General features: G+C 37.6%; 1 protein-coding gene across 19 annotated transcripts in view; it reads right to left on the reverse strand.

Moving 5' to 3' along the window:
- Positions 1–1,496: 1,496 nt before the first annotated feature.
- Positions 1,497–24,609, reverse strand: part of TBC1D4 (TBC1 domain family member 4) — a 175,935-nt gene continuing 152,822 nt past the window's right edge. For all 19 annotated transcript variants that reach the window (XM_070239868.1, XM_023621692.2, XM_023621691.2 and 16 more), the window contains 8 exons: positions 24,273–24,482; positions 20,828–20,986; positions 17,676–17,834; positions 14,770–15,014; positions 11,540–11,699; positions 8,829–8,998; positions 5,436–5,612; positions 1,497–3,841 (listed from right to left, as the gene is read on the reverse strand). In XM_070239868.1, coding sequence (XP_070095969.1) covers positions 3,608–3,841; positions 5,436–5,612; positions 8,829–8,998; positions 11,540–11,699; positions 14,770–15,014; positions 17,676–17,834; positions 20,828–20,986; positions 24,273–24,482 — 1,514 coding nt within the window. In that variant the 3' untranslated portion in view covers positions 1,497–3,607. The remainder of the gene's footprint in view (positions 3,842–5,435; positions 5,613–8,828; positions 8,999–11,539; positions 11,700–14,769; positions 15,015–17,675; positions 17,835–20,827; positions 20,987–24,272; positions 24,483–24,609) is intronic.

Consider the following 24,609-nt stretch of genomic DNA (forward strand, 5'->3'; position numbering starts at 1 on the left):
ACTAAGGTGGCTGCAGTAGTGATGAGAGGAAATGGGCAAATATTTTGCAGGTGAAATTAGCAGGTTTCAGAGACTAACTATGTCAGAGAGAGAGAAGTCTAGGCTGACTTTCCTCCAAGGCCACTGCCCTAGACCAGACTTTTACTTTTTTTGGCCTAGATCTTGATCACATTCACCTAACTGCAGTCTCCCATTCTGTGTTTCTGCCCCAATGTATAAAATGGATTGAAGCAAATCTGATCGTGTCTCTCTCCAGGTGACTGGCCTTTAATGCCTCCCATTTCTTTCCAGGTAGAGTTCAAACTCCTTCAAAGGTCTACTAAGACCTTCATGATAGAGTCCTCATTTTTCAGGAGACTTCTCTACCCCATCCCCTTCCCTCACCATGGGAACACTAACTATACTTCAGGATAAAGGAATGACATGATTTCAGAAATATACCATCCTCTCTCATTCATCTATTGCCTAACACAACCTAGTCAACTTCTACTCAGGTCAACCATCATATCTTCCAAACACTTCTGACACCCACTCCAAGTGCTGTTAGCCCCTCATGTCCTGGTTGAGTGAAACACCTGTTGCATCACTTTGCATACTTGTTGTAGTATAAAGTCTCCTGTTTTCTAATTATCCCCTTGCCACAAGACCACATGCTCATCAAGGACAAGAACTTTATCTTCTCCACCTTTGAATACTCAGCATCTAGCTTGGCTTACAAAAACTATTTGTTGACTGAATAAATAAAAGTGGTGGAACCAAGATTCAGATCTAAAAGTTCCCACCCTGAATCCAGTGCTTTTCTCAATATATCACAGCTAATAAGACTGACACATCTATACTTCAGATGACAGATTTCTTACTCTTAATGTAGCAGAGTGAAAAAAATTGGTGAAATGGTGATAAAATGGGAAAGTCAACATGGATATTAAGAGACCACATTACTTAAACCTACACTGATATTCGAAATACTTAACTACTACATGTAGTGCAAAATGTTTAAAAGTTTAGTCCTAAAGTTAACAAGAAGATACCGTATCCTTTTACTGGACTACAAACAAATTTGAGAATATTCTGAGATATATATTTTATGTAAACGCATTCATATCATATGCATCAAGGTGTCCTTAATTCTTTGGGAACTAACCCAATTTAAAAATTTTGTATTTTCTTATCTTCTTTCTCTCCCTTGTTATCTATGAAGCGGCACAGAAAACAAAAGGGGTAGAATGCAAATCTGCCAGCGTGGTTGTCTTTTTCTTTTTATATTCATCAGCAAAAGGATCCATTAGGAAAGAAGTTAGAAACTGGTAACTGACAATGTACTTTCATAAATGTTCCTAAAAATTATATTTGTTGTCTCTGACTCTATTGAAAAGAATTACCAGTGAACCAATTTTAAGTAGCAACCATCCAACCTATGCAGATTTTGTGAAGGACTCTAACCAAGGGCTTTTTCTCTCCTATTACAAACAATAGTAAAACCAATAAGCCAAGGAAACTGTAGCAATGTATTTACTGTAAATGAACTAGACATTACATTGATTGGATGAAGATGTAACAATGCATGAAGCATAACTAGCGGAACATTTTAAAAAATCACAAAAGAAAAAGAAAATTCATTTTCAAAAGAAATATTGTATCCAAGACACCTCAATCTCTGAACACTGTAATACAACTCATAACATTGACTCAACATCCAGAATAAAATTTACTTTAAACTGAACAATTGAAAGGAAAAGTTTCTTTTCCCAACGTGAAGATTCTTTGGCTACCACCTGTGTATCACACACATAAGGTAATTTTCATCACCAGACAGTAACCAGATGATATTTGTCATACTCTTCATAAGAAAAACCTCGCCTACAAATAGAGAAATTTTAGGGAAATCCAAGCAACAAATCAGTTGGTGGCCCCAAGTGAATGGGGTATCTAGAATCAGCATTTTTTTGAACTTAGAAATTACATTAACTTTACTAATAAGACTTTATTTTCTTTTAAGAAACTGTCTGGATTAGAGGGCATGCTGATTTGTAACAAGTCATCACATTTACGCTGAGTAACGGTGTAGAAGGGGGTTTCAATGCTTATCATCTGCTCATCGAGCAGATTAGAGCTATACTCTTCTACTCTATAATACATTATAGCTTGTGTATAACAAACTCCCTTTGAAGAAAATTATCCCAGATAACCCATCTGTGATCACATAAGTACTGCAAAAAGCAGTGATGATAAATATTGTCTGGAAAGGCAAAAATGCTGCATCAACTTTCAGAGGCACTACTGTAAGATCATCTGTGAGATGGAGAACTGCAAATGTACTTTGAAAGTTACTCTTCTTCCATACACCCAGCACGCATGAAAGTCTTCTAATAAGCTATCTGGAGGTTGAGAAAATTGGGAGTCCAAATTCAGAATGATAGGTTGTAGAAGGGCTTGGTGCCACTTTCTCCTTCCCTTCTGATGGATTTCAACAGTTTGTTCTTAAACATTTCACAGATCTCATAAATTTTCACATGGAAGGGGAAGATGATTACGAGTTTATTAGATTCTGTCAATTGGCAAAAAATGAAAACAAAAAACCCCAGCATATCATCTTTAGAAAACCAATCACAATTGCATGTCCTTATCTTTCATTAAAGGTAGAGAGAAATAAGTAAGAGTGCCCACCTTTTGGTGGGAAAATGGCAAATCCATGTCATGGACTTTTTGTTGGCACCCCAAGGGAAGTCTGTTCACAACTGCAGGAGTAATTTAGATTAACAGGTAAAAAGTTGATCTAGACTATTCAGGTCTCACATTAAATTTCTGACACCTAATATTTTTAGTTTGAGTAACAATGCTGGTCTAATTTGCTACAAATTAGCAACATTCTCTTTCCCCTCGAGCTGGGTGGGTAGACTCCACCACAATGTCTTGCTTTCTCCTTATGCACGTCTAAAGTAACACCTATCCAGACTCAAAATGCATGTAGATACAACATGCTAGTTGGCACAAAGCAGGCAGGGGAGGAACGTCCCCACTTTCCTGAAAAACCCATAGGAGCGTGACTAGCAATTAGTCGTCTTCCTCATATATACAATGTCCGTAGATTTTCAGACAGATACACATAGTTGCACAAATGTTTCCCCTTCCCCACTATTGAGTGAAACATGCTGCTCTTTGGAGAAAAAAATACATTCATTTTTTTCAAGTATATTTCAATATACAAAGATGCTCTAGCTCTGATTCACTACAAAGACAAAATAATTTCACGTGTGTCCAAGGGGAACTCCATTTTAACTTCCCTTTGGTGTGGATTTCATGAAGTTTTGATTTAAAAAACTGCTCTAAATATACATCGACTCCTTGTATTTCAAAGCATGAATCCTTTATGTCCATCTTATATATATGTACATAGTCAACAACAACAAAAACCAGTCTACGTATGTACAATGGCTTAGGACTGGCGTAGGCTAAGAAAAGCAAGGTCCACAGCTAGGACGAGGGCACAGCACCAGACTCAGGTGGTTCCGTCAGCTCCCGGGTCCAGCGCTGGGCCAGCAGCATGCAGATTCTTCCCTTCCGTAGCATTCTAAGAGCACTTTCTGCTGAGACGGCACTTCTTCAGTTATGGCTTGTTTCCCGTCTTTGCTTTGTTGTTAGGGTTGCAGTTTAGGTCTCCGAGCAGCGATTCGCAATTGGCGAGGGCATCGGCTGGCAGCAGCTTCCGGATCTGCTCCACTGTCTTTTGATAAGCTATTTTCTCTTGTTCCAGGGTCCGGATTAAAGACTTCAATTTGGTCTCTCTGGTCAAAAGATTTTCCATGTTGGATTCCAAGGTCTGGATTTTAGCATGAGCAATCTGTTTTGGGGGGGGGGGGGGAAACAAAATCCTTCAAATCAAAAATCTGAAGACTCTGATTCTTCATTGTAGCAACAGCCAGGCCTTACATACATTAACTAATCATATCATATTACTTAATGACATATTATGAGAAGCAAATACTCTGAAACTTTCCTTGAAATGGAGATTTTTAGGTTTCTCAAAAATAAAATTTCGGTACTAACAAAATACATCTCATTTCACTGAATACACCAAAAACACAATATTAAATCATCTTCCCACAGTAGGGGGCGGGGGGTTCCTCACTCCACACACCGGTGTCCACCTGGAGTGAATGGGATCGGCTGAGGGAGAAACAGGAGATTTCTGACACGCCTGGAGGTGCAAAAAGAGGGGTTTTGCCCTCTGACTGGAAATGCAGGGTTTTCTGAACACATCCTTGGAATCTTATCAGTTTTTATGGGTGTCAGAGATTCCCACAGAACTTGGGAACCCAGACATGATGACAACATTGAACTTTCAACAAAAAAGTTTGTAGCCATTAATAAAAATCATTATAATATAAAGCAAGTCCAAACCCACTTTCCCTAACGAGGAAGTGCTCAATTAACCACCATTGAAACATCCAAGTAGTAAGGGATCAGAACTCATCTCCCTCCAGAAAGTTCACCTTCTAACCTCCCCTCCGTGATCACTCTTAAGCCTGCCCTCAGGGCTTGGATACACAGCACACAATATACAAGTTGCAGATGTGGAATATTAGTTTATACTAAATTGCTTATTGCATTTGTAAGTGTGCATTTATAAATAAATATATAGTATTTTATATTCCCAAGTAATTGTAAATTCCTTGATGGCAGAGATTATGTGTTACATGTTTTCAATCAATTCTCTCAAAAATGTCCTCCTTTTCTTTCCATTTCTGAGAGTTTTACTCTAGACGATTCTCATCATCTCCAATCAGATTTCTGCAAATGACTTCCAGCTGGTCTCCCTACCTTCTCCCGCCCCCTTCTAATCTGGCCTTATCAAGGTTCCCGGATTGATCTTTCTGAAGTATGGCTCAAACATTTTGAGAGACTTCCTTCTCAACAGGGTGAAAGCCATGCTCTTCTGCTTGACACTGAAAGTCATCTGCATCCATCATATTTATCCCACTTCTTCCCAACATACATCCTAAACTGACATCAAGCGCTCTCTGCTGCTCTAACACATCTCCTTATATATACCACCCCCCAACTCCTCACTCCTTTCCTCCATCAACCCTTCAGCGTCCGGCTTCAGCCCCAAATCCCCACAGTTTTCCCAATTTCCCATATTCAACCACTCGTTCCTTGAACTCAACCAAATATGCACGACACCCAATACGTATTCAACTAGATTCCACTTTGAATTGCCATTTAACTATTTCGTGAGTGCACATTTTCTCTCCCAAGTGGTATTTAAATGGACAAGTGCATTTGTAGTCTCTGGAGCACGTGGAGATAGTCTGATACACAGGCCCATAGTCAGCAACAGTTCAATCCATGTCGCAGCTCTATCATTCCTGGGATAGTTCTGTGTATGCAGGAGGCATGCAAGCACTTCTTTGGTCAAATCTTTATCTCTTTACCTGTAATTTTTCTAGGAGGTCCATGTTTTGTCTCTTCAGTTGGTTATTGGCCCTCTCTAGTTTCTCCATAGGCTCGCTATCCTCACAGGTATAGGAAGATTCCTGAAGCTCATCCTGCAGCACGTGATATTCCACCTCGTAAGCATGTAACTGTTTAGAAATATCCATCTCAAAAACCTGCCATGAAAACACCAGGGGTTAATCTGGCCTTCAATATGTATAGCAGATACAGTCTGTGTATGTGGTGTACTTCATCTGGATTTCCAAATACTTATTAATCAGGAAGAGTATGGCATACTAAAAGGAAGAACAACGGATGTGACTGTCAGGATAAGGACAAATAGATTATTTCTACACAATCGAAACATTCTCATGATGAGGCAGAGACACTAGAGTAAGATAATATTCAAGGATATTTTGCAACCAAAATATACATAATCTAATACCTATCTCCCAAAATGTAGTATACCAAACAACATTTTTATTAATTCTTATCTATGTTAGAGATAATCTTTGCTGATTAGTAAGCAGAATTGCATAGAGCATTTCTATACTAATGAGACCAAAAGCACTTCTGATGGTCGGTGGGGCAGAAAGGTCTTATAATAAATATTTCATGCATTTGCTAATCCATGTGAGCCACCTAGGAGTCACTTACATATTCTACCACACAGAGAATCTTCCAAATTGCACATCCTGAGCACTATGCAGACCGTAGGGTTAACTGGGGCTGCCTCCACTCTCCCATTTTGCCACCCAATTGGAAGACAGTTTGCATAGAAGTTAAAAGACAGGTAAACCCTCCTTAGTCTAAACTTAATATGGAAGGTAAGGCAGCAGCTGCCATTTAAACAACAGTGCCTACACTAACGCTGTGGGGAGAAAAGGCACCACAAAAAAATCTGACTAACTTACTTACCCTACTACTATTAGAGATACTCAAATCTCAGAATTTAAGTGGGATTTCTAGACAACCTGGTCATCTCTCTCAAACAAGCATCATTTTTCCTACCGAATGGGTATGGATTCAATGGACTATTACACACTCATTAAAAATGACAGCAATGGATCTATATTCACTGGCATGGAAATATGTCCAATACTCTACATGTATTTTAATACAAAATCAAGTTACACAATAGTATGTATAGGATGATCTCACTTACGTAAAACTGTATACATATTCATATGTGTATATGAGAAAAGAGAGATGTGTAAAAGGAAGTTTAAAGGTTTTAAATCTCAAGGTGTTGAGATTTGTAGTTCCTTTTACTTTCTTCTTGGTGCTTTTCTGCATTATTTGCATTTTTTTATAGTGACCATAAATGAAGCTCATCAAGGTCTCCTTTAAAATCAGCAGTTCATTCCATAGTCAATCAACTCTAACTGTTAGAAAATTCTCTCTAAGAATCAAGTCCAAATCTACCTGCCCATAAATTCTATCCATCAATCCTAGTAACAATCTCTAAAGCCAGGCAATTCCTTCATTAACTTTAGAAGATAGGGGACCCTGGGGCTGGCCCCGTGGCCAAGTGGTTAAGGTCACACGCTCCGCTGCAGGCGGCCCAGTGTTTCGTTGGTCCAAATCCTGGGCATGGACATGGCACTGCTCATCAAACCATGCTGAGGCGGCGTCCCACATGCCACAACTAGAAGGACCCACAACGAAGAATATACAACTATGTACCAGGGGGCTTTGGGGAGAAAAAAGAAAAAATAAAATCTTTAAAAAAAAAAAAAAGAAGAAGATAGGGGACCTGATGTCAAATCAGAGATCAACTCTCTCAAAAGTACAATCTCTGACTGATTGCCAGTCAAACACATACTTCTGAAGATTTAACAAATAAACAAGCAAATATATAAATAAAAGCTATACCTTTCAGCTTACAGAGCATTTTAAGAAATAAAAAACGTTCACAGATCTTCACAGAATAATCTGCCTGTGATGTAGATCCCACGTAATGGAAAGAAAATTTTATGTGTATTAATATTACTGTAATAAGCATTCATGTTACAGTGTGAATTAGAGCGTACAAATCTTCAACCTAATTGGTTACATTTGCTTCTAAAAACAACGTGAAGAAGTAATAGGATCATTATGGTAGGGAGGAAGCTGAGACTCAAGAGAGGTTGTAACTTGCCCAAAGTCACACAGCTAGCGCCAGAACAAGATCTCAAAACTCCCTTTCCCTTGCTCTAAACTCTGTCTTTTATCTGCCATCCCAAGTGCCTCTAGGAAAGTGGTAAGTTTTGTTAAAACTCACAGAGCTTGTCTCCTTTGTCTACAGATCTGGTCTTAAGCCTATTCATGTCATCTGGACAACAGGAATATATAAGTACCACTTACCTGGTCCCTATAAAGAGCCAGAGACTAGATACACGGTGTATTGGTTACTCTCCATTTGCTCCCCAGATGCACTCTCTGCCCTCACCCATTCTGCTGTACTCTGGGAGGCAGACCCTTGTGACCTGCATTCCCCACACTTCCTTTCTTGCTGGCTTCTGGTTGGGTATGGCCAATGGGAGGAGACAGAAGGAGATCAGAAGGGGCAGGAGAATGAGGTTGGGTATTTCTTCCCTGCCTGGCTCACCAAGAGCACAATAACCTCCAGAGACCCTGCCTCCATAGTTCCAGCACTCACTGGGCCTGGGAACACTGTTATAACTTCCCCCACCCCTCCAGCACCATGGGTATGAACAGCTTCCCTCTGTTACTAGTTTCTGGGCACCTGGACATCCATGTTTGGTTCCCTTAACCCTGCCCACACCTCTGTAAATGGTACCTTTGTTTGAATCATTGGAGGTGGACTCTGTGTACTGCAAGGGACTCTGATTGATGTATCAAGTCTCCTCATTTAAGCCTTGCAAAACGTCTCAGATCAGTATTGTCCCACTTTGGATATGAGAAAACTAGGGTTCAGAAGATTAAAGTGATGTGTGCAAGCCAAACAACTAATAAAAGAGCTAGAAGATGCAGATACAATGCTGTCTAATTCCAAAGCCTACGCTCTTGCCACATGGACTCTTTGTATATTTTAAAACAGAATTAACAACATTACAAAGGCAAGTGGATCTCATTTTATTCTCTGGTCTTCCTAACTCCGTCTGTTCTATCCTCCATCATACTATTGGTCTACATTGGAAGGATTCCTGAAAAACGCATTATGGAGCACTGGACCACTTTTGCTGTGCACAGCCACACAGACGATATCACAAGGTAGAAATTTCACAACAGCCTCATTTCTAAATAAAATATATCAATCCAATTTTAAAAAACTGAAAAAATAATACCTGTCAAGCAAAACTAGATCTTTATCCCAAGACACTTAATACATAATTAGCAGAGAAACTGCTGTATAATCTTATATCTTGTTATCTTCACTTAAATCATACCTGGGTGATAATTTTTTCCATTTCAGATGTATTCATATCAGGTAGCGTGCTTTTAAGAAACTCGACAATATTTTCAAAGTTTTCACACTCCATTATAAGCGTCTCTTGGCTGCTCAGGAGGCTGAGCGCAACCTTAAATATAACTTCAGTTCCCTGAAGAAATATAATATCTAAAAAAAGAGAATATAATTTTCATGATCAAAATTATGCATCCACTATTGTAGTAAGCATACTCTTTGTGCTAAAGGGCTTTTTGGTGGGGTTTTGCTGTTGCTGTTTTAAACCACAGCAGCAGGACCACAGAATATTTTGCAAAAGATATTGGTCAAAACTATCTAGTTTATTTTTTTTTAAATTACTATGACTGAAACAAGTAAACAGATGTTTGAATACTCTCTTTACTTATTCAGGAATCTCAGATAAGTCCAGGGTAATAAAAAAGACAAATTATATATCTGTTTGTCTATGTATTTATTTATAACTTCCAGCCACAAATTTAATGGAGACAAGGTAAACCTCAAAGACACTTATTCAAGCAATGCTGAGATTTTTCTTCACAAGGGGAATACAAAAACAAATCAACATAACCAGTTAGTACTATTTAAATTCTCATTACCACAATTAAAAAGTAGATGAACCAGTTAATATGTAATTAAACCTCTACTAGAGAAGGAAATTTTAAAAACTTTAAAAGACAAATCCCCAAACCAGTATATAACCTAAATCAGAAGTGAAAGAGAAAAAGGAAAGCTACCCTAACTTTAAACTCAGCTTCCTAACAAACACAAACATGCAACAGTTTTGAAAAGCACCAAATCCTTTTGCATGAAAGTTTCTCTCAATCTGTCGTTCTATAACCAATAATAAACAACAGGGAGTCTTTTAAATAGAGGGAATTGTGAAACAACCAGTTCAAACATGGTCATTCTTCTTGTTCATGCATCCTTTCCCTTCCTGACAGTCTCTATTCTTCACTAAATTCAAAGAAAGGGATTGAGCAGCTACTGGAAAGCTGACAGCATCATCGATATTCTCACAGCAAAAAACAGGTTACTGGGGAGATTTGTATAAACTCTGACATCAAGCTTCCAAGGGTAAGTCAAAGAGAGGTGCCCTGAAATATCATTTTGATTTAACACACTATTCTCTGAGAAGAAAAACTATATAAATATTTTGACTTTTATATATATATAATACATAGCCACATATATTAGTCACAGCCCCCAATAAGAAAGACATTGTACATTGTAACCTGGTGTACATATACATATAACACACGTATCTTCAAAACCGAAGTTTCTCCAAACAACATTTTTCCTTACTATTTGTAATACTCTGATATTTTCACTGTATTCTATTCTACTTCATTTTTTTCTAATTCTGGTGATGACTTACAGTTGGGCCAACACTCACAATTTGACAAAAAGCCCACATTTAGCAAAAACAGAGTTATAAATATTGACTGCTTTCACCATGGATACCAAATAGAAGAGCAGAACATAAAAATTGTGGGAGCCCTTTCTGAGGTCATCAAGATCCTAAACAACATCATTAGAACAAACCTCCACTAAAGAGTTGTTTTTTAAGAAGAATGGACCTTGAGGGTATTATGCTAAGTGAAATGAGTCACGGGGAGAAAGTCAAATACCATATGATCTCACTCATAAGTAGAAGATAAAAACAACGACAAACACACACATAGAAACAGAGACTGGAGTGGTGGCTACCAGAGGGGAAGAGGGAGGGAGGAGAGAGAAAGGGGTGATTAGGCACTTGTGTGTGGTGATGGATTGTAATTAGACTTTGGGTGGTGAACGTGATGTAATCTACACAGAATTCAAAATATAATGAGGTACACCTGAAATTTATATACTGTTATAAACCAATGGTACCGCAATAAAAAAAATTATGATAAAAAAGTCAATTAAAAAAAGGTGTTTTTAAAAAAATTTTTGCTTTTCAAATAATAGACTCAGACAAAGCTAACAAAAGACTTGTGAACAGACTTAAGTGCCCCCAAAGGGAGCATAAACCATGTCATACACTCTTTATTCCTGGTGGCTAACACTGTGATGGAGCAAGATAGGAACTCAAGAACTTGCCCCAGGCCCTACCGCCTGTGCTTAGTGCTTTTCCCTGAGCCACCCAGCCTGAGAGATTGGCACCACGACGGCACTGGCATGAAAGGAAAGTCACTTGAGCAATGAAACAAGAATTTCAATTAGCCTGTTAACAACAAAAAGTCAGATTAAGAAATGCCCTTAGAAATAACATTGCTATAGGTATTTCCACTGACCCAATCAGAGAACATATCTCTCTGTTTTGAATCCAGGTTGAAGAGGACAATGGGGAAGGAAAACAAAGAAACAGAGGTAGGAAAGATGTGTATAAAAATCTGGAAAATTATATGCGGTAAGTCCTTCATTCAGATTTTTAAAAAAGCATACTCTGATTTTTAAATGAAAATAGCTCTATCACAGCTTACTCAAATACAGGAGCCCAATTCTTCTTCTTTCCCTCTTAATTTCAATTTTATTTAAGAAAACATGTTTTCAAATTACTCTCAGAATAGAGCCAGGTACATTTATCAAATTCCTCTAGCAATTTGCTATTCTGTGTAACACATGAAAAACAATCAGGGAACGATATGGCTAGAAGTATATTCCTCGGAATAAATAACACTGTTCCACTGGATCATACGCATCTCTTACCAAAAACTCTGGCTACAAATCCTAATGGAAACTGAGAGGCAAACAATGTGAGGAACCAGGGGGCAGCGTAAAGACTGGGGCTGATCTCGTTTTCTTCAAGATGATTGTAGAGATCTCTGTGATAGTCATGAAGGAGCCTGGACAGCTGGTACATCTGAATCTAAAGTTAATTTGGAGAAAAAAAATAAAACATTACGCATTTATCTGAGTGTGCATAAAATATACTAACTTTCATTCTATTACTCTAATATTTAATAAATTCATATATAGTAAATAAATAAAAGTAGTATTATTTTATTTTTATTATTATTTTAAAGTTGATATTAAAGTTCACTTAACTGAGATCATAAAGCAAGTCACTGAAACGAAAGTCCATCTAAGACGATTAAGCAAGTTTCTCTGTCACATGTGTTTTAGTATCACATATATATATATGGAAATGGCATTTTTCCTCATGCAGGAAGGCATTGCTTTTGGAATTTAATCAGAACTGTCCTGGCTCAGGACTCTCATGGAAGGTCCACTCTTATTTCAGATCAATTCCAGAGAAGCCTCCATTCTAAAGAACCTACTACATTTGGTTCAGAAACAAAGCCTAGGGCTGGCCCAGTGGCGTAGCAGTTAAGCTTGCACACTCCACTTCAGCGGCCCAGGGTTCGCTGGTTTGGATCCCAGGCGTAGACCTATGCACCACTTATCAAGCCATGCTGTGACAGACATCCCACATACAAAAAGTAGAGGAAGGTGGGCACAGATGTTAGCTCAAGGACCAATCTTCCTCAGCAAAAAAAAAAGAGGAGGATTGGTAGCAGACATTAGTTCAGGGCTAACCTTCCTAAAAAAAAAAGAAAAGAAATATATTTTAAAAAAAGAAGCAATGCCTGTCTCTCTTTGTTGAGTCCAGCATCTGATTGATGACGGAGCTCCAGCTTAGACCTGTCAGGCATTCTGCATTGCTAAGACGCTGCTCGGCTTAGAATGCTATGGAGCCAAAAGCTTAAGATGTGATTTCTAACATCCAAAGTATTCCAGCAGCATATTTTTCATTACAAAGGGGATTAAAGCAAAAGTTTCAGTCATTTATGAATGTATCTACTATTAAAAGAAAAAATTACCTCATTTGGCTACTGAGTTGATTATTGGTATTTCAAAAAAAGAAAACATTATAAAGATACCATAGAGCAACTTTTAAACTCTTAGGTCTGTGATAGCTAAAAATCAAGCAGGAGTAAATAATACGCAAATTTGTGAACTGTGCTTTGACTTAAACTTTTACCCACATAGTAACAGATTGAGTGGCAGTTCCTTGATCAGATATATCGCTTAACATTTCAAGATATTTCATATTAAAAGAGACCTCAACCGCCTCACTTTACAAATAAGGTAACAGATACCAGATGGACAGAGAGCCTGCAGTGCCCGAGCTCACACACAGTGACACAGGGAATCTGAAAGCCAATCAAGCAATCCCTAGTGATCCCAAGCCCACTGCTGCTTCCACTGTTGAAAGTCCTATTGGACAAAGAACACAATCTTTCTACCCCTAGAAAGTGGGAAAGTGTTGTATGTCACTTTATAGAGCAAAGAGATCTATTCTCCTAGAATCAGGTATCCAACCTTGTGGCCTATAATAATGCTGCCACCCGAGATTTTTAAACATCTTCATTTTCATAATTACAGACATAAAATATTGGGCCATATTAAATTAATATATAAATCCAATTTATATGAATTTTTATAATGTCAAATTGATGAGGAAGTTTTAAATTGAAAAACCATTGCATTTCTAATGTGATAGCTATATCTCTCTCTCTATTTATGGACCAAAATCAAAGAGTACTCCTAGGTACTTTCTGCTTTTTGAAATTCTAACGATAGCTACTAAACCGTTATTTCTAGAAATCAGAGCTATTTAATTCCTTACAAGGGTACCAATGCTTCCCATCTGATATAAGATACTGGTAAACTGTTTAGAAATAAAGTAAAAAATAAAAGCTTCCATAGTCATTATTTGACTTGTGAAATGTTTATAGACCTACGAATAGTCATCGACTAGGAACCGAATCACTATTTTTGATTTATGTATCCTGGTGAACACACTTCACGTGAACTCACACCTGAAAACCCAACATTGAGAGCAAAACCCTATCTCCCCAGCAAAAATTTCATGTTGAAGAGTAAAGAAAACTGGAGCACTCCTGCTCCACTCATCCGCTCAAGAAAATACCGTTTACTACAACATTTATCAAGTGAAAACACAGTCCTTTTTTGCCTCCGTATTGGCAACTAAAATATGAAGTGTCAAAACTGATCATTGGGAACCAGAGAAAAGAGTAGATTTTTAAAACATTTTTTAAATATTTTATTTCTTATCTAAAGCATAATATTATGACTAACTGGGCATCATGCCTACCTCATTTCAAAGGAGGAGAGCCCCGACATTCCTCTCTTTAAAGTCTTCCCTTATATTTTTACCACTAAAAGCTTTAAATTCCAAGGTAGTGGTTGTTTGAGATATTATATCTACAGATAAAATGTAAATTCCTAATTAGAAACCTATACACTGAGGAAAGTGAGGTTTAAAGTAGAGAGGAGAACCGTGTAAACAGGAGGTTTGAAATCGGGCGAAGACAGCAGTGGCAGTGAAAACCCTACTTAACTAAAAAATCTTACCTGTGCTGCTTCAGAGCATGCTAAGAAAATCAGACTGAAAAGAACTACTGACTTGAAACACTTTTTCCTCTAACAGGGCCTGTCTGACAGTAAGATAAAGGAGGGGAGACATGGTAAGCTCAAGAAGAAGCATGTCTCTATCAAGTCTTTATGCACTCGAAGTAAAAGAATAAAGTCAGTATATCTTCAGATTTCAAATAAAAGATCTATGAGTCTTTTCAATTGATAAGTTGAGGAAAAGGGAATAAAGATGACTTGATACTTTCTCCATATAACTCGTAGACTTAGGGGACAGAGCCTTGAGTACCCACCACCGGTCCAGAATTGCTTATTTACTCACTTCACGAACTACGGAAAAGTTATTCTCCGTGTGGATGTCACACTCTTAGAGGTTTAACAAAATCACAAATCCCACACTAAAACATGCCTCTACGTTTATCCAAGTTCCAAGACGATGGGTCCTGATTCCTTTATCTCGGCTGTAATTCAGAAGACGGCCACCGCTAAGATTTCTGGTAAGAGCTTTAGGAGCTCCTCGGGAAGCTCTAGGGCCTCACCTGTAGCGACATCATGTCGGGTCTGTACTGCTTGCGGAAGCCCAGGTCGTACATGAGGAATTTCAGCATTTCAAAGGCTTGCTCTTCGCTCATGTGCAGAAGGAGGACTCCGGCCACAAAGCTGATCCCCTGACAGTAACCCACTTCTGTGTCCAGCAACGAGTAGGCTTTCAAGAGGTTAAAGAGCGACAGCTGCCCCGCCCCAAGCTGCGCCGAAAAGTAGGGGTGAGTAGGGAAGGTCCTTCCTGCAGGGGAAAAGAAAAGAAATAGTTTTGAGATGTCCTGATGTGTTGGAGACCAGCATGAAACAGCATTTCAGTGATTTCCAGGAATAAACAAGCACCCTTTTCCGAACCAGCGAGACTTGCTTGAAGTACCCATCACAGAGTCTCCCTCTCTTTAGCAAGTCCCAAGTCCTACGTGCCAGACCCCCACCCCAGCTCCATATATATGATAGTGGAGCAAACATGTGATGCTAACCAGCACTCCTTTCTAGAAACAAAACAAAATTCCACAAACGAATCAAGGACATGGCCGGGGAGAGCCCAAGAGAAGAGAACATAAAATTTATTCCGACTACAAATCAAGGCAAATTCTAAGTTCTCATAAAGACCACTGAAATCAGAATTCTACAAGAGGTATATTATTCAAAAGGAAATCTTAGTAGTCTGTAAGCAGACTTATTCCTGCTTTGCTTGTAATACGACACTGGAGGGACTTTTGGGGGTTTTTTGTTTTACATTCGGTCTAACATTTAGGAAATACTTCTTTCAAATGTCCTTTCCTCTTTGTTTCTTTTTTTTTAGGTTTTCAATTTTTTTTTATTTAATTTTTTTTTTTTTTTTGAGGAAGATTAGCCCTGAGCTAACTGCTGCCAATCCTCCGCTTTTTGCTAAGGAAGACTGGCCCTGAGCTAACATCGGTGCCCATCTTCCTCTTATATGTGGGACGCCTGCCACAGCATGGCTTGCCAAGCAGTGCCATGTCCACACCCGGGATCGGAACCACCAAAGCCGAACGTGCGAACTTAACCACTGCGCCACTAGGCCAGCCCCCTCCTCTCTGTTTCTTAAACCACCTCCATGAGCCATGTAAACCTCTTTTCTTTTTTCAATATATCCAAAAAGGACAAGGACAGTAAAAGGTCAAGTCGATTTTAAATAAATTACCCTCTGAAATTCACCTCTGGGTATAAAATTACCACAGAGACATTTCAGCAAGCAAATAAAGTCAGTCCTGGATCACTGAAACCCTGGCACTAAACACTGAAACAAACCCATCTTCACCACCAAAGCTGTGCATCCTGCTACGGGACTTTCCTTTTGCCACAAAAATGAAGGGGGATGTTAGCTTTCTCGTGAAATGATTACTCATGTCGGTTAGAACTTGTAAAAAGGCCAGTCTTTTAAATGTTTTCCACCACATATGCTTAAAAGTGATTTTTTTCCCCAGGAACTGATAAGATTCATTCTGCAGAGCAAGAAAGGGGAAGATATGAGAAAATAACAAGAACAGGTTGAGGAAACACAGATGGCTACGTGTAGAATCAAATAAACAATTTTTAAAATCCTTCTACTTTCTCACTTAAAATTTTTGCTATATACTATGCTATAATTTATACTGTCTATCCAAGACATTAATTCTAGCTCCATTTCTTTTCTGACCAGCCTTTCCCTGTAATCTGATCCCATCATCATCTTCTCTTTATTAGGACATCTTGACTAGCCCTAAATGCACCATCCCAATTTCTAATCTCATCAGCAATTTCTGGTCACAGAACCACAGATCTGCAGGGGTCCATAGGGACTGCCTCGTTCAATGGCCTCATTTAAGAGAAAGGATTGCGACTGAGAAGCAAAGTAATTTGCCTAAAACCACAGTTCAGTGGTAGAAGCAGGATGACAACGAAAGTTTTCAGTTTCTCTGTAAAATTTCCATTTTCAATTCTATTGGTATCGAAAAATATTAACAGAATTGGGCCCTTTCCCCAAAACAGTTTTTTGTCATCTAAAAGAAACAGAGTTCAAAACTAAGTTTTGGCCAGTGATTTTTTTTTATATGTTGTAATATAAGGTGACCTCAAATATAAGGTACTCCCTTTGTTTTCCCAAATGGGCTCAAGTAACATTTCTGGCCATTTTAAATACATCAGCTTTTAGAGGTACAGACAAAATAGTCATATGTCAATGTACAATATTTAATCCAACAATTTAGATATTTTAAAATAATAAAATACATATTATAATATGTTAATGTAGAGAAAAATCAGAGATAATATATTTTTTTCAATCATACCATTTTTACTTTCCATAAGTTATTTGAAATTCAGCATTTAAAAACATAGCTTTAGGGGCCGGCCCCATGGCCGAGTGGTTAAGTTCTTGTGCTCTGCTTCGGTGGCCCAGGGTTTTGCCGGTTGGGATCCTGGGCGTGGACATGGTGCCACTCATCAGACCACATTGAGGCGGCGTCCTACATATCACAACTAGAAGGACCCACAACTAAAGTATACAACTATGTGCTGGGGAGATTTTGGGAGAAAAAGCAGGGAAAAAAAAAAAAAGATTGGCAACTGTTGTTAGCTCAGGTGCCAATCTTTAAAAAAAAAAACACATAGCTTTATAATGCTGTCCCTGGAAATTCTCTCCCAGGTCACAAGTGCCCATTCATTTACCATTAGGACAGCTAATTTGTCTTTCATCCTATAGGGATGCATTCACAATTTCTATAACATAACCACTTAGTATATTGCTTTTTAAAGTGGTATTTAAAGGCTTGTTTTTAGCAATATGTCCAGGAATACTTACTCTTTATCTCCACCAAAAACCGAAGGACAAAACCCAAAAAACTCCACAAAAGCACCTATTGTTTACCTTTGTAAATTAGCATCAATATGACAGGCATACCTAAATCCACGAGAATAGCATGCTGCTGAGCAGTGAGCTGCTTTAAAAGCTCTTTATAGGATATGTCAGGAGGTTGTTGTTTATTAGGCAATCTGTGTCTTAGACGATACTGTAAAGCTAGGAACTGCCAAATTTCCCCTCGTCGACTTTTGGGAACACCTACAATCAAAGAGATAAAAAAGCAAGGTCTTGAATACTGGAATGAAGTTGCTAGATCACAGTTGATTAGCTATGTGACACGACTGGAAAACAGGCAGCTGTGCTGTCTTGCATGCCACCTTGTAATCACACTGTATGCTGTACTGATAGAAGCATATTTTGACAAATTTAATCCTGTAGTTGCCGATGTCTTGCAAAAGAAAACCCTCAGGTAACAATGATAGTAATGGCAATATTAACAACATCAGCCAACAGTGAGTGAGCACCCAATACAACATTCATTGAGGGGGCCTAGCTACTGAGCATTGTAACTACAGAAACTGCACCTACACCATTCACATGTACTCAGAAGACAACCCAATGGGATAGCTAATTACTATGATTCCCCACTTGCAGATGGCAAAGCTGAGGCAGAAAGAGGCTAAGTAACTTGCCCAAGTTCACACAGCTAGTAAGCGGCAGTTTAGCATTAGAACTCTGGAAGTCTGGTTTCAGAGGCCAAATCCTGAAATCCTGACATGTATTACTGCCTATTTTCACCTTTTATTTGGTTTGAAGCTAGTAACAAATGCTCATCTCCATAGGATAATTTCTAAGGTATTTGTCATCAACAAGTAACTTTGTAAAAGAGAATTAAATAGCATTCTTATTTGGTCATAAAAGAATGAAAAGAATAAAAATGGTAAATACAATATGAAAGCATAACTGGAATGCTCCAGAACATCATTCAGCCTTTGAGAAAAACATGTCTAGCATACACAGTCATGCCCCACATAACAAAGTTTCAGTCAACAACAGACCACATATATGACAGGAGTCCCATTATAGTAGTACCATATAGTCTAGGTGTGTATTAGTCTGTGCCATCCAGGTTTGTGTAAGTACACTCCGTGATGTTTCCACAACAAAAAAAATGCCTAATGATGCCTTTCTCAGAACATATCCCTGCTGTTAAGCAACGCGTGACTATATAATGAAACATTAGCTCCATTATGCTTGATAAGCAAAGGGTATATCACAAGCGGTTCAAACTATGATAAAACTTGCATTTTTTTATGCCAAAGAATATGAAGTAAAGCAGTGGGAGGGACAGAATTTGATTCTGCACAGCGCAGGCAATTTTATTTCACGAAGTATTTTCAGTTCAGATAGACTGGATCTGGAATAGATTCCCAGGCTCCAGCTGGTTCAAGGAAGGTTTAATGGCACTAATCTGTTTGCAATGCAATGCCACAGTTTGCATAAGCTGAAAGCATCGTTGCCCAAAATGTATAACTCAGGCTCACTGACATGTTTTATACGGCCCTCCACGATATACCTCCAAACTACCTTTTTCAGTGCCATTACCTACCATCCCCCGCCATACACTAAGTATAAGAAGCTTATGGTTATTTTCACACCTCCAGTTTCTTATTCCTACTGTTGCCTTTATGGAATTGTAAGCTCCCCCGTTTGATTGTCTAGTGTATTTCTATTTGTCTTTTACGGATGAACCTGAATGCCATTCTTCTGCTGAAGCTCTCCCTAACATCTCTATGAGTAATCCTTCCCTTTTCACATACTATTAGACTCACACTCTAACATTACCATACTGGATTACAGTTAGCTTCATACTGTATGTTCATCTATTTTCCCCACTTAGATGGTGAGCTCCTTGAGAACAGTAAGCATACTTTAACCTGTGTATGATGAAATCCAAAATATGCCTTGCTACTTAAACATTTGAATGAATGAATGAACCATAACATGTAAAATCATTTTTAGATGGTAACATTCGTCAGCCCGTTAAATGAATCCTGACAACATGAGTGGGCTGTTTTATTATCCATCTAAAAATAATTTTATAAAAAGCTATTTCACTTTAGTTAAACATTTGTTGAGCATCTACTAATGTAGCAGAGTAGAGAGCATGGCACTGAGGATACCTCATCACTGAGAGATGAATAAACCCACTCTCAGGAAAACTGGTCTCATTCACTCATTCATTCAGTCATTTATTCATTCAGTAAGTCACTTGGGCAAAAGCTGTCTTAGGTGCTAGGTGTGCAGCGGTGGGGCAAGAAAAACATACCAAAGAATGGTGTGGTCCATATCTCACACTCATCCTATTAACCACTATTTTGTCTCCTAAATAATTCATTCAATGAAAATCTTTAGAATTTCTATATCTTCAAGGAAAAAGAACAATATATTAGGCTAATAAATGTAGCATCTTACAAAATTAATCAACTTAAACTTCACTATGCAACAGTTTCACACATTATCACAAGCTTTTAAAACAAGATTCATTATCAGGTTTCTTTGGGTATTTTTGAAATGTTATTTTACACCCAGTTTATACAAGCCATGGAGATTCTCATTTTAATACATTTAATCTGGGTCACAGAAATTGCATCTAAAATCTCCACATTACTAGTTTTAACTTTAAATTTGAGATGTTTAAATATCGGTCATTTTATATGGCACAGCAGCAATGCAGTATAATGGCTAAATTTCCAATTTTATAATGGCAATTTTCCAAACTAAATAAAGGAATAAATGGATAGAAGGAAAAGCGATTGACAAGAATATAAATCTGTAACACGTACACGTAGATGAATACACATGTACACACAAATGTACACATAAATGTAAATACACACTTCTGACCAAACGATGGACATGGGTCAAGTTTGTAAGGTTGCATTACTTTTCTGGACATGATTAAAATCTGCCTCAATGCACATGCTCATCTGTTGGTAAACAACACCACAGACCGGAGAACAGCTGGTTGAAGGAGGAAGGAAAGGCTGCAGAAAAGGTGTCTGCTGTCTCCTCAGGGACAGTCTCTCCATTAGTACCATTTTCTTACCACTTGAGTCACTAACAGCAGGCAGAAACAAATTACGTTTTTTATCAGCAAAGCACAAAGGCAAAATTATGTCTGAGCTGCACAAACCAAAGAATCTCGGAAGCTTTTCTAAAACAAAGATTACTGAGATAATCCAGAATACCTTCTTTAAGAGAAGTATGAATATCTTCTATATCACATCTGATTTTAGATCTGCAGTTCAACAACTTCTTATCCCAGGTTATTAAGACCTCCTTCTGACATACACCAACTTCTTCGTAGTCCAATTTAACTTTTCGGGACTGGAGTTCATCTCTGCTTGCTAAGAAAAACAAGAGAATTTATGTAAGACTGATTTTATTTCTTTCTTTTTTTTGGTGAGGAAGATTTGCCCTGAGCTAATATCCATTGCCAATCTTCCTCTTTTATTGCTTGAGAAAGACTAGCCCTGAGCTAACATCGGTGCCAATCTTCCTCTGTTTTCTGTGTGGGATGGCTCCACAGCACAGCTGATGCATGCAGCAGCTCTGCGACCAGGATCCAAATCTGCAAATCTGGGCCGCTGAAGTGGAGAGTGGAATTTAATCACTTGGCCACAGGGCCAGACCTTCAACCACTAACATTTTCTCAAAAAGAAAACTTAAAAAAAATTGAGGATATATGAAAGACTTTCAAACTTTGAGTCATTTTATGTAAGAAAATATCAGAAATAACTTCCTAAGAAGGTTTTGCTCTGTATCTTACAGATGGTAACTCTGCTAAACATAAAAAATAAAGCATGTTTTCTATGCTATAAATTTCAATTTTTTGACAAATGTGATAGATACCCTCAGAAGTGACAGCTTGCATCATTTCAAACACCATTAAAATGTTAATATTTTACATATCACAGATATGAGAAAACAATGCCTCATGCTAACCTTGACCTGAGAAATATTTGACTATGACAACCTGGTACATTTTTATAATTATTTCCAGAGTTATCAACACTGCCCTTAACAACACTAATTTATGTGTTCCTGTGTTCATTTTTCATAGTCTTAAAGAGGAAAACTCATTTTACTGAAGTTAACACTACTTGCATTTTTTAAATGGTACAGAGTTCTCTCTCATTTGATGGTCTAAAATATAAGCCCAGGGCTCATTAAAAGAAATGTCTATAAAAGCAAACACTATCTTGACTTGGTCTTTATCTTGAATAATTGATTCCAAAAGGGAGAAGGAAGAAAAAATACGTAGGTCTAATTTTTCTCTTTCATTAGGATCACGTTGAACAGGAATGTCTGAGAATAACCTGTTTTCATTCAAGCTCTCAGCGCTCGACCACCTTACCTTCTGTAACACAAATCTTTGTCATGCATCCAAAGTCCTCGACAGCACAAAAACAACAGCAGGAGTATTACTCTTACTTAGTGTGTTTGAGACCGGTTCAAAAGAATTTAAATATCTTATAATGGACTGCTATACGAGCAGGGCAGTAAAAATTCCTACTTAAAAGTCCAGACATAATCAAAAGATAAATGGCACTACAAAAATACCACTAGATGGCTTTCTAACACAGTTTAGCTTTGCTTCTCAATATTTGTTTTATATTTCTCTATGATAATCAATTTTTTAAGAAGTGGGTCCTTTAAAGCTAATAAATACAATCCTATAGGTAACTTTACTAATGATTTTTTCACAATGGACAAAGCATAATATTTCCTCAGTTTTTTTTTCTCCAATCTTCTCTAGATCATTACTCATTTAAAATAATAAGTGCCTACCATGTGCCAGTCACAGGCCCTGAAGATAAATGCTGAGTAAGTTAATATCTGCCTTCAACTAGTTAACTAGGCAAGAGTAAGGAACCATCAAGAATTCCTACCATTGGCTAGAATTTTAATGGGCTAAGTCATTTTTTGTCTTTGTTACTTAAGTACAGAAATAAATATAGGATTGATACAGTTTTCTGACCACATATTCTATGTCACCTTCTTTCTTACCCTGTCAATTCATACAGGATAACTGACCTCAGAATGCACAGAGTCACTTGTATTAAAACATTTCATTTCCTTATATGAACACACATAGTAGAGAAATACTGTGGTGTACTGGGAAAAACCCAAGAACTACGATAAACAAACCTGAGTGTTAGTACTTATTCTGTCAGTACATCACTGTTTGACCTTAGGTTAATTACTCAGACTCCCCAAGCCAGTCACTAAGTCAGCTGCAGAATAAAGAATGGAGTTAAATAATCTCTAAGGCCATTTCCAGTTCAAACAGTCTGTTTCTAAAACTACATATTAACACTTATAATATTCTACTGTACATACTCCCAACTGCTAACGGAATATAATTTCATGCTTTAAATATTTTAGGGGAATGATAACCATCCTTTTATCAACTTCTTTTTCTTTTTATGAGTTAGTTCGAGATGTAATCAACTGCATAAAAATATGAATTCAATTCCTTTCAAAATCTAGGGAAGCTCGAGTGGCACACCAGTAATCACACTGAACTTTTAACAGCAGTATCACTAAAAATTAATTGCATTTTTAATTTTAAAGAAAAAAAGATTTTTTTCCCTAGGGATATTTAAAATCTTATGTAGTTTTCATTCTGCTAAGAAAATAAACTGTGCCCTTGCAAAATAAATAAATATTGTTAAAATTCAAAATGAATTGAATAATAGGTAGAGTAAGAGGAATCTTAAGATAGATGATGAACACAGAAAGGTGAATACCTGTACCAAAAAACCTTTTTGGAAGACAACACAATAAAAATCAAGTCAGAGACAAACCTAGATTACACATTTTCCAATAATCTTAAAAATCAAAGGGCCCACTTAAGCTAAGTCTTTCATTTTACAAATGTCAAACACAAGCCCTTTTATGTTAAGGGATTGTCCCAAGATAATTGCACAAATACATTTTTTGGACTTTGGGACTGTCTGTGCATCTCCCTGTGTGTGATTCTATCCATACTGGGGTAAATAACATCATTATTTCAAATAAAGCATTTGGTATTCATAAACTTAGCAAGAAAGTACCACAAATAGCACAACTACTATAAACTATCCAATTATAAATTTTATGATTTGAATATGATTTTTTAAAGAGAAAATTTATAAAGCAACAACAAAAAATAAACACTTTGATCTGATAACAGGTAATTAGATAGTCGAATACAACACAAAAATTTATTTGAAATAGACGTATTTCTCCTATTATGAATACAATTAGCCTGAACTAATTGAAAATCATATTCAAAAAGAAGAGAATTTGCTTTTTCATGTTTAGCATTTTTTTAAAGGATCGCATAATGATATTAAACTTACAGTTGTATCAAATATGTTGACTCCATATTATCTACATTCTCTATTACCCAAATAGATTTTAAGGGAATCTGATGTTTTAAATCTTTTAGACAAAAACGTAAATATCTTAAGCTGACCTTTCTCATGTCATAAACACCTCACAAAATAGAAATAAACAACTATTATCAGTAGATATTCGAGTAAAAGTAAAAAGTAGACAGTCTGAGAATGATGTTGGGGGGGCTAGTTTTAGCCCACATCCTTAAATTATAGTATCAGATCACGTAGCCCCGTGTGAACAGCTAACCTTCAAGTTTCTGGTTTTCTTTTTCCATCCGAAGCAACAAGATTTGTTGGTGTATTGCTTTTCTCCACAAACTCCTCAGTTCTTCTGACTTGTTTCTTTCTTCAACCTTTTCGGGGTCATCTTCGTCAGACATGAATATAACCAGCGGTTCCTCCTCCATGGTTGGAGCAAGAGGGGACAGTGGCAGCAGCTCATTCCTGTCCAGTCCATCTGCAGAGAGGAAAACAGTGAGAGGCATTCCTAAGCAGTAACCCAGACTACAGAAGTCTCCTCTAGAACTGACGCCCTCTCATCCTATATTCCACCTTTAAAGCTTTTCACAACGCCACTCTCCCAG

The sequence above is a fragment of the Equus caballus genome, chromosome 17 (assembly GCF_041296265.1).
Source record: "Equus caballus isolate H_3958 breed thoroughbred chromosome 17, TB-T2T, whole genome shotgun sequence".
NCBI classification, from domain to species: domain Eukaryota; kingdom Metazoa; phylum Chordata; class Mammalia; order Perissodactyla; family Equidae; genus Equus; species Equus caballus.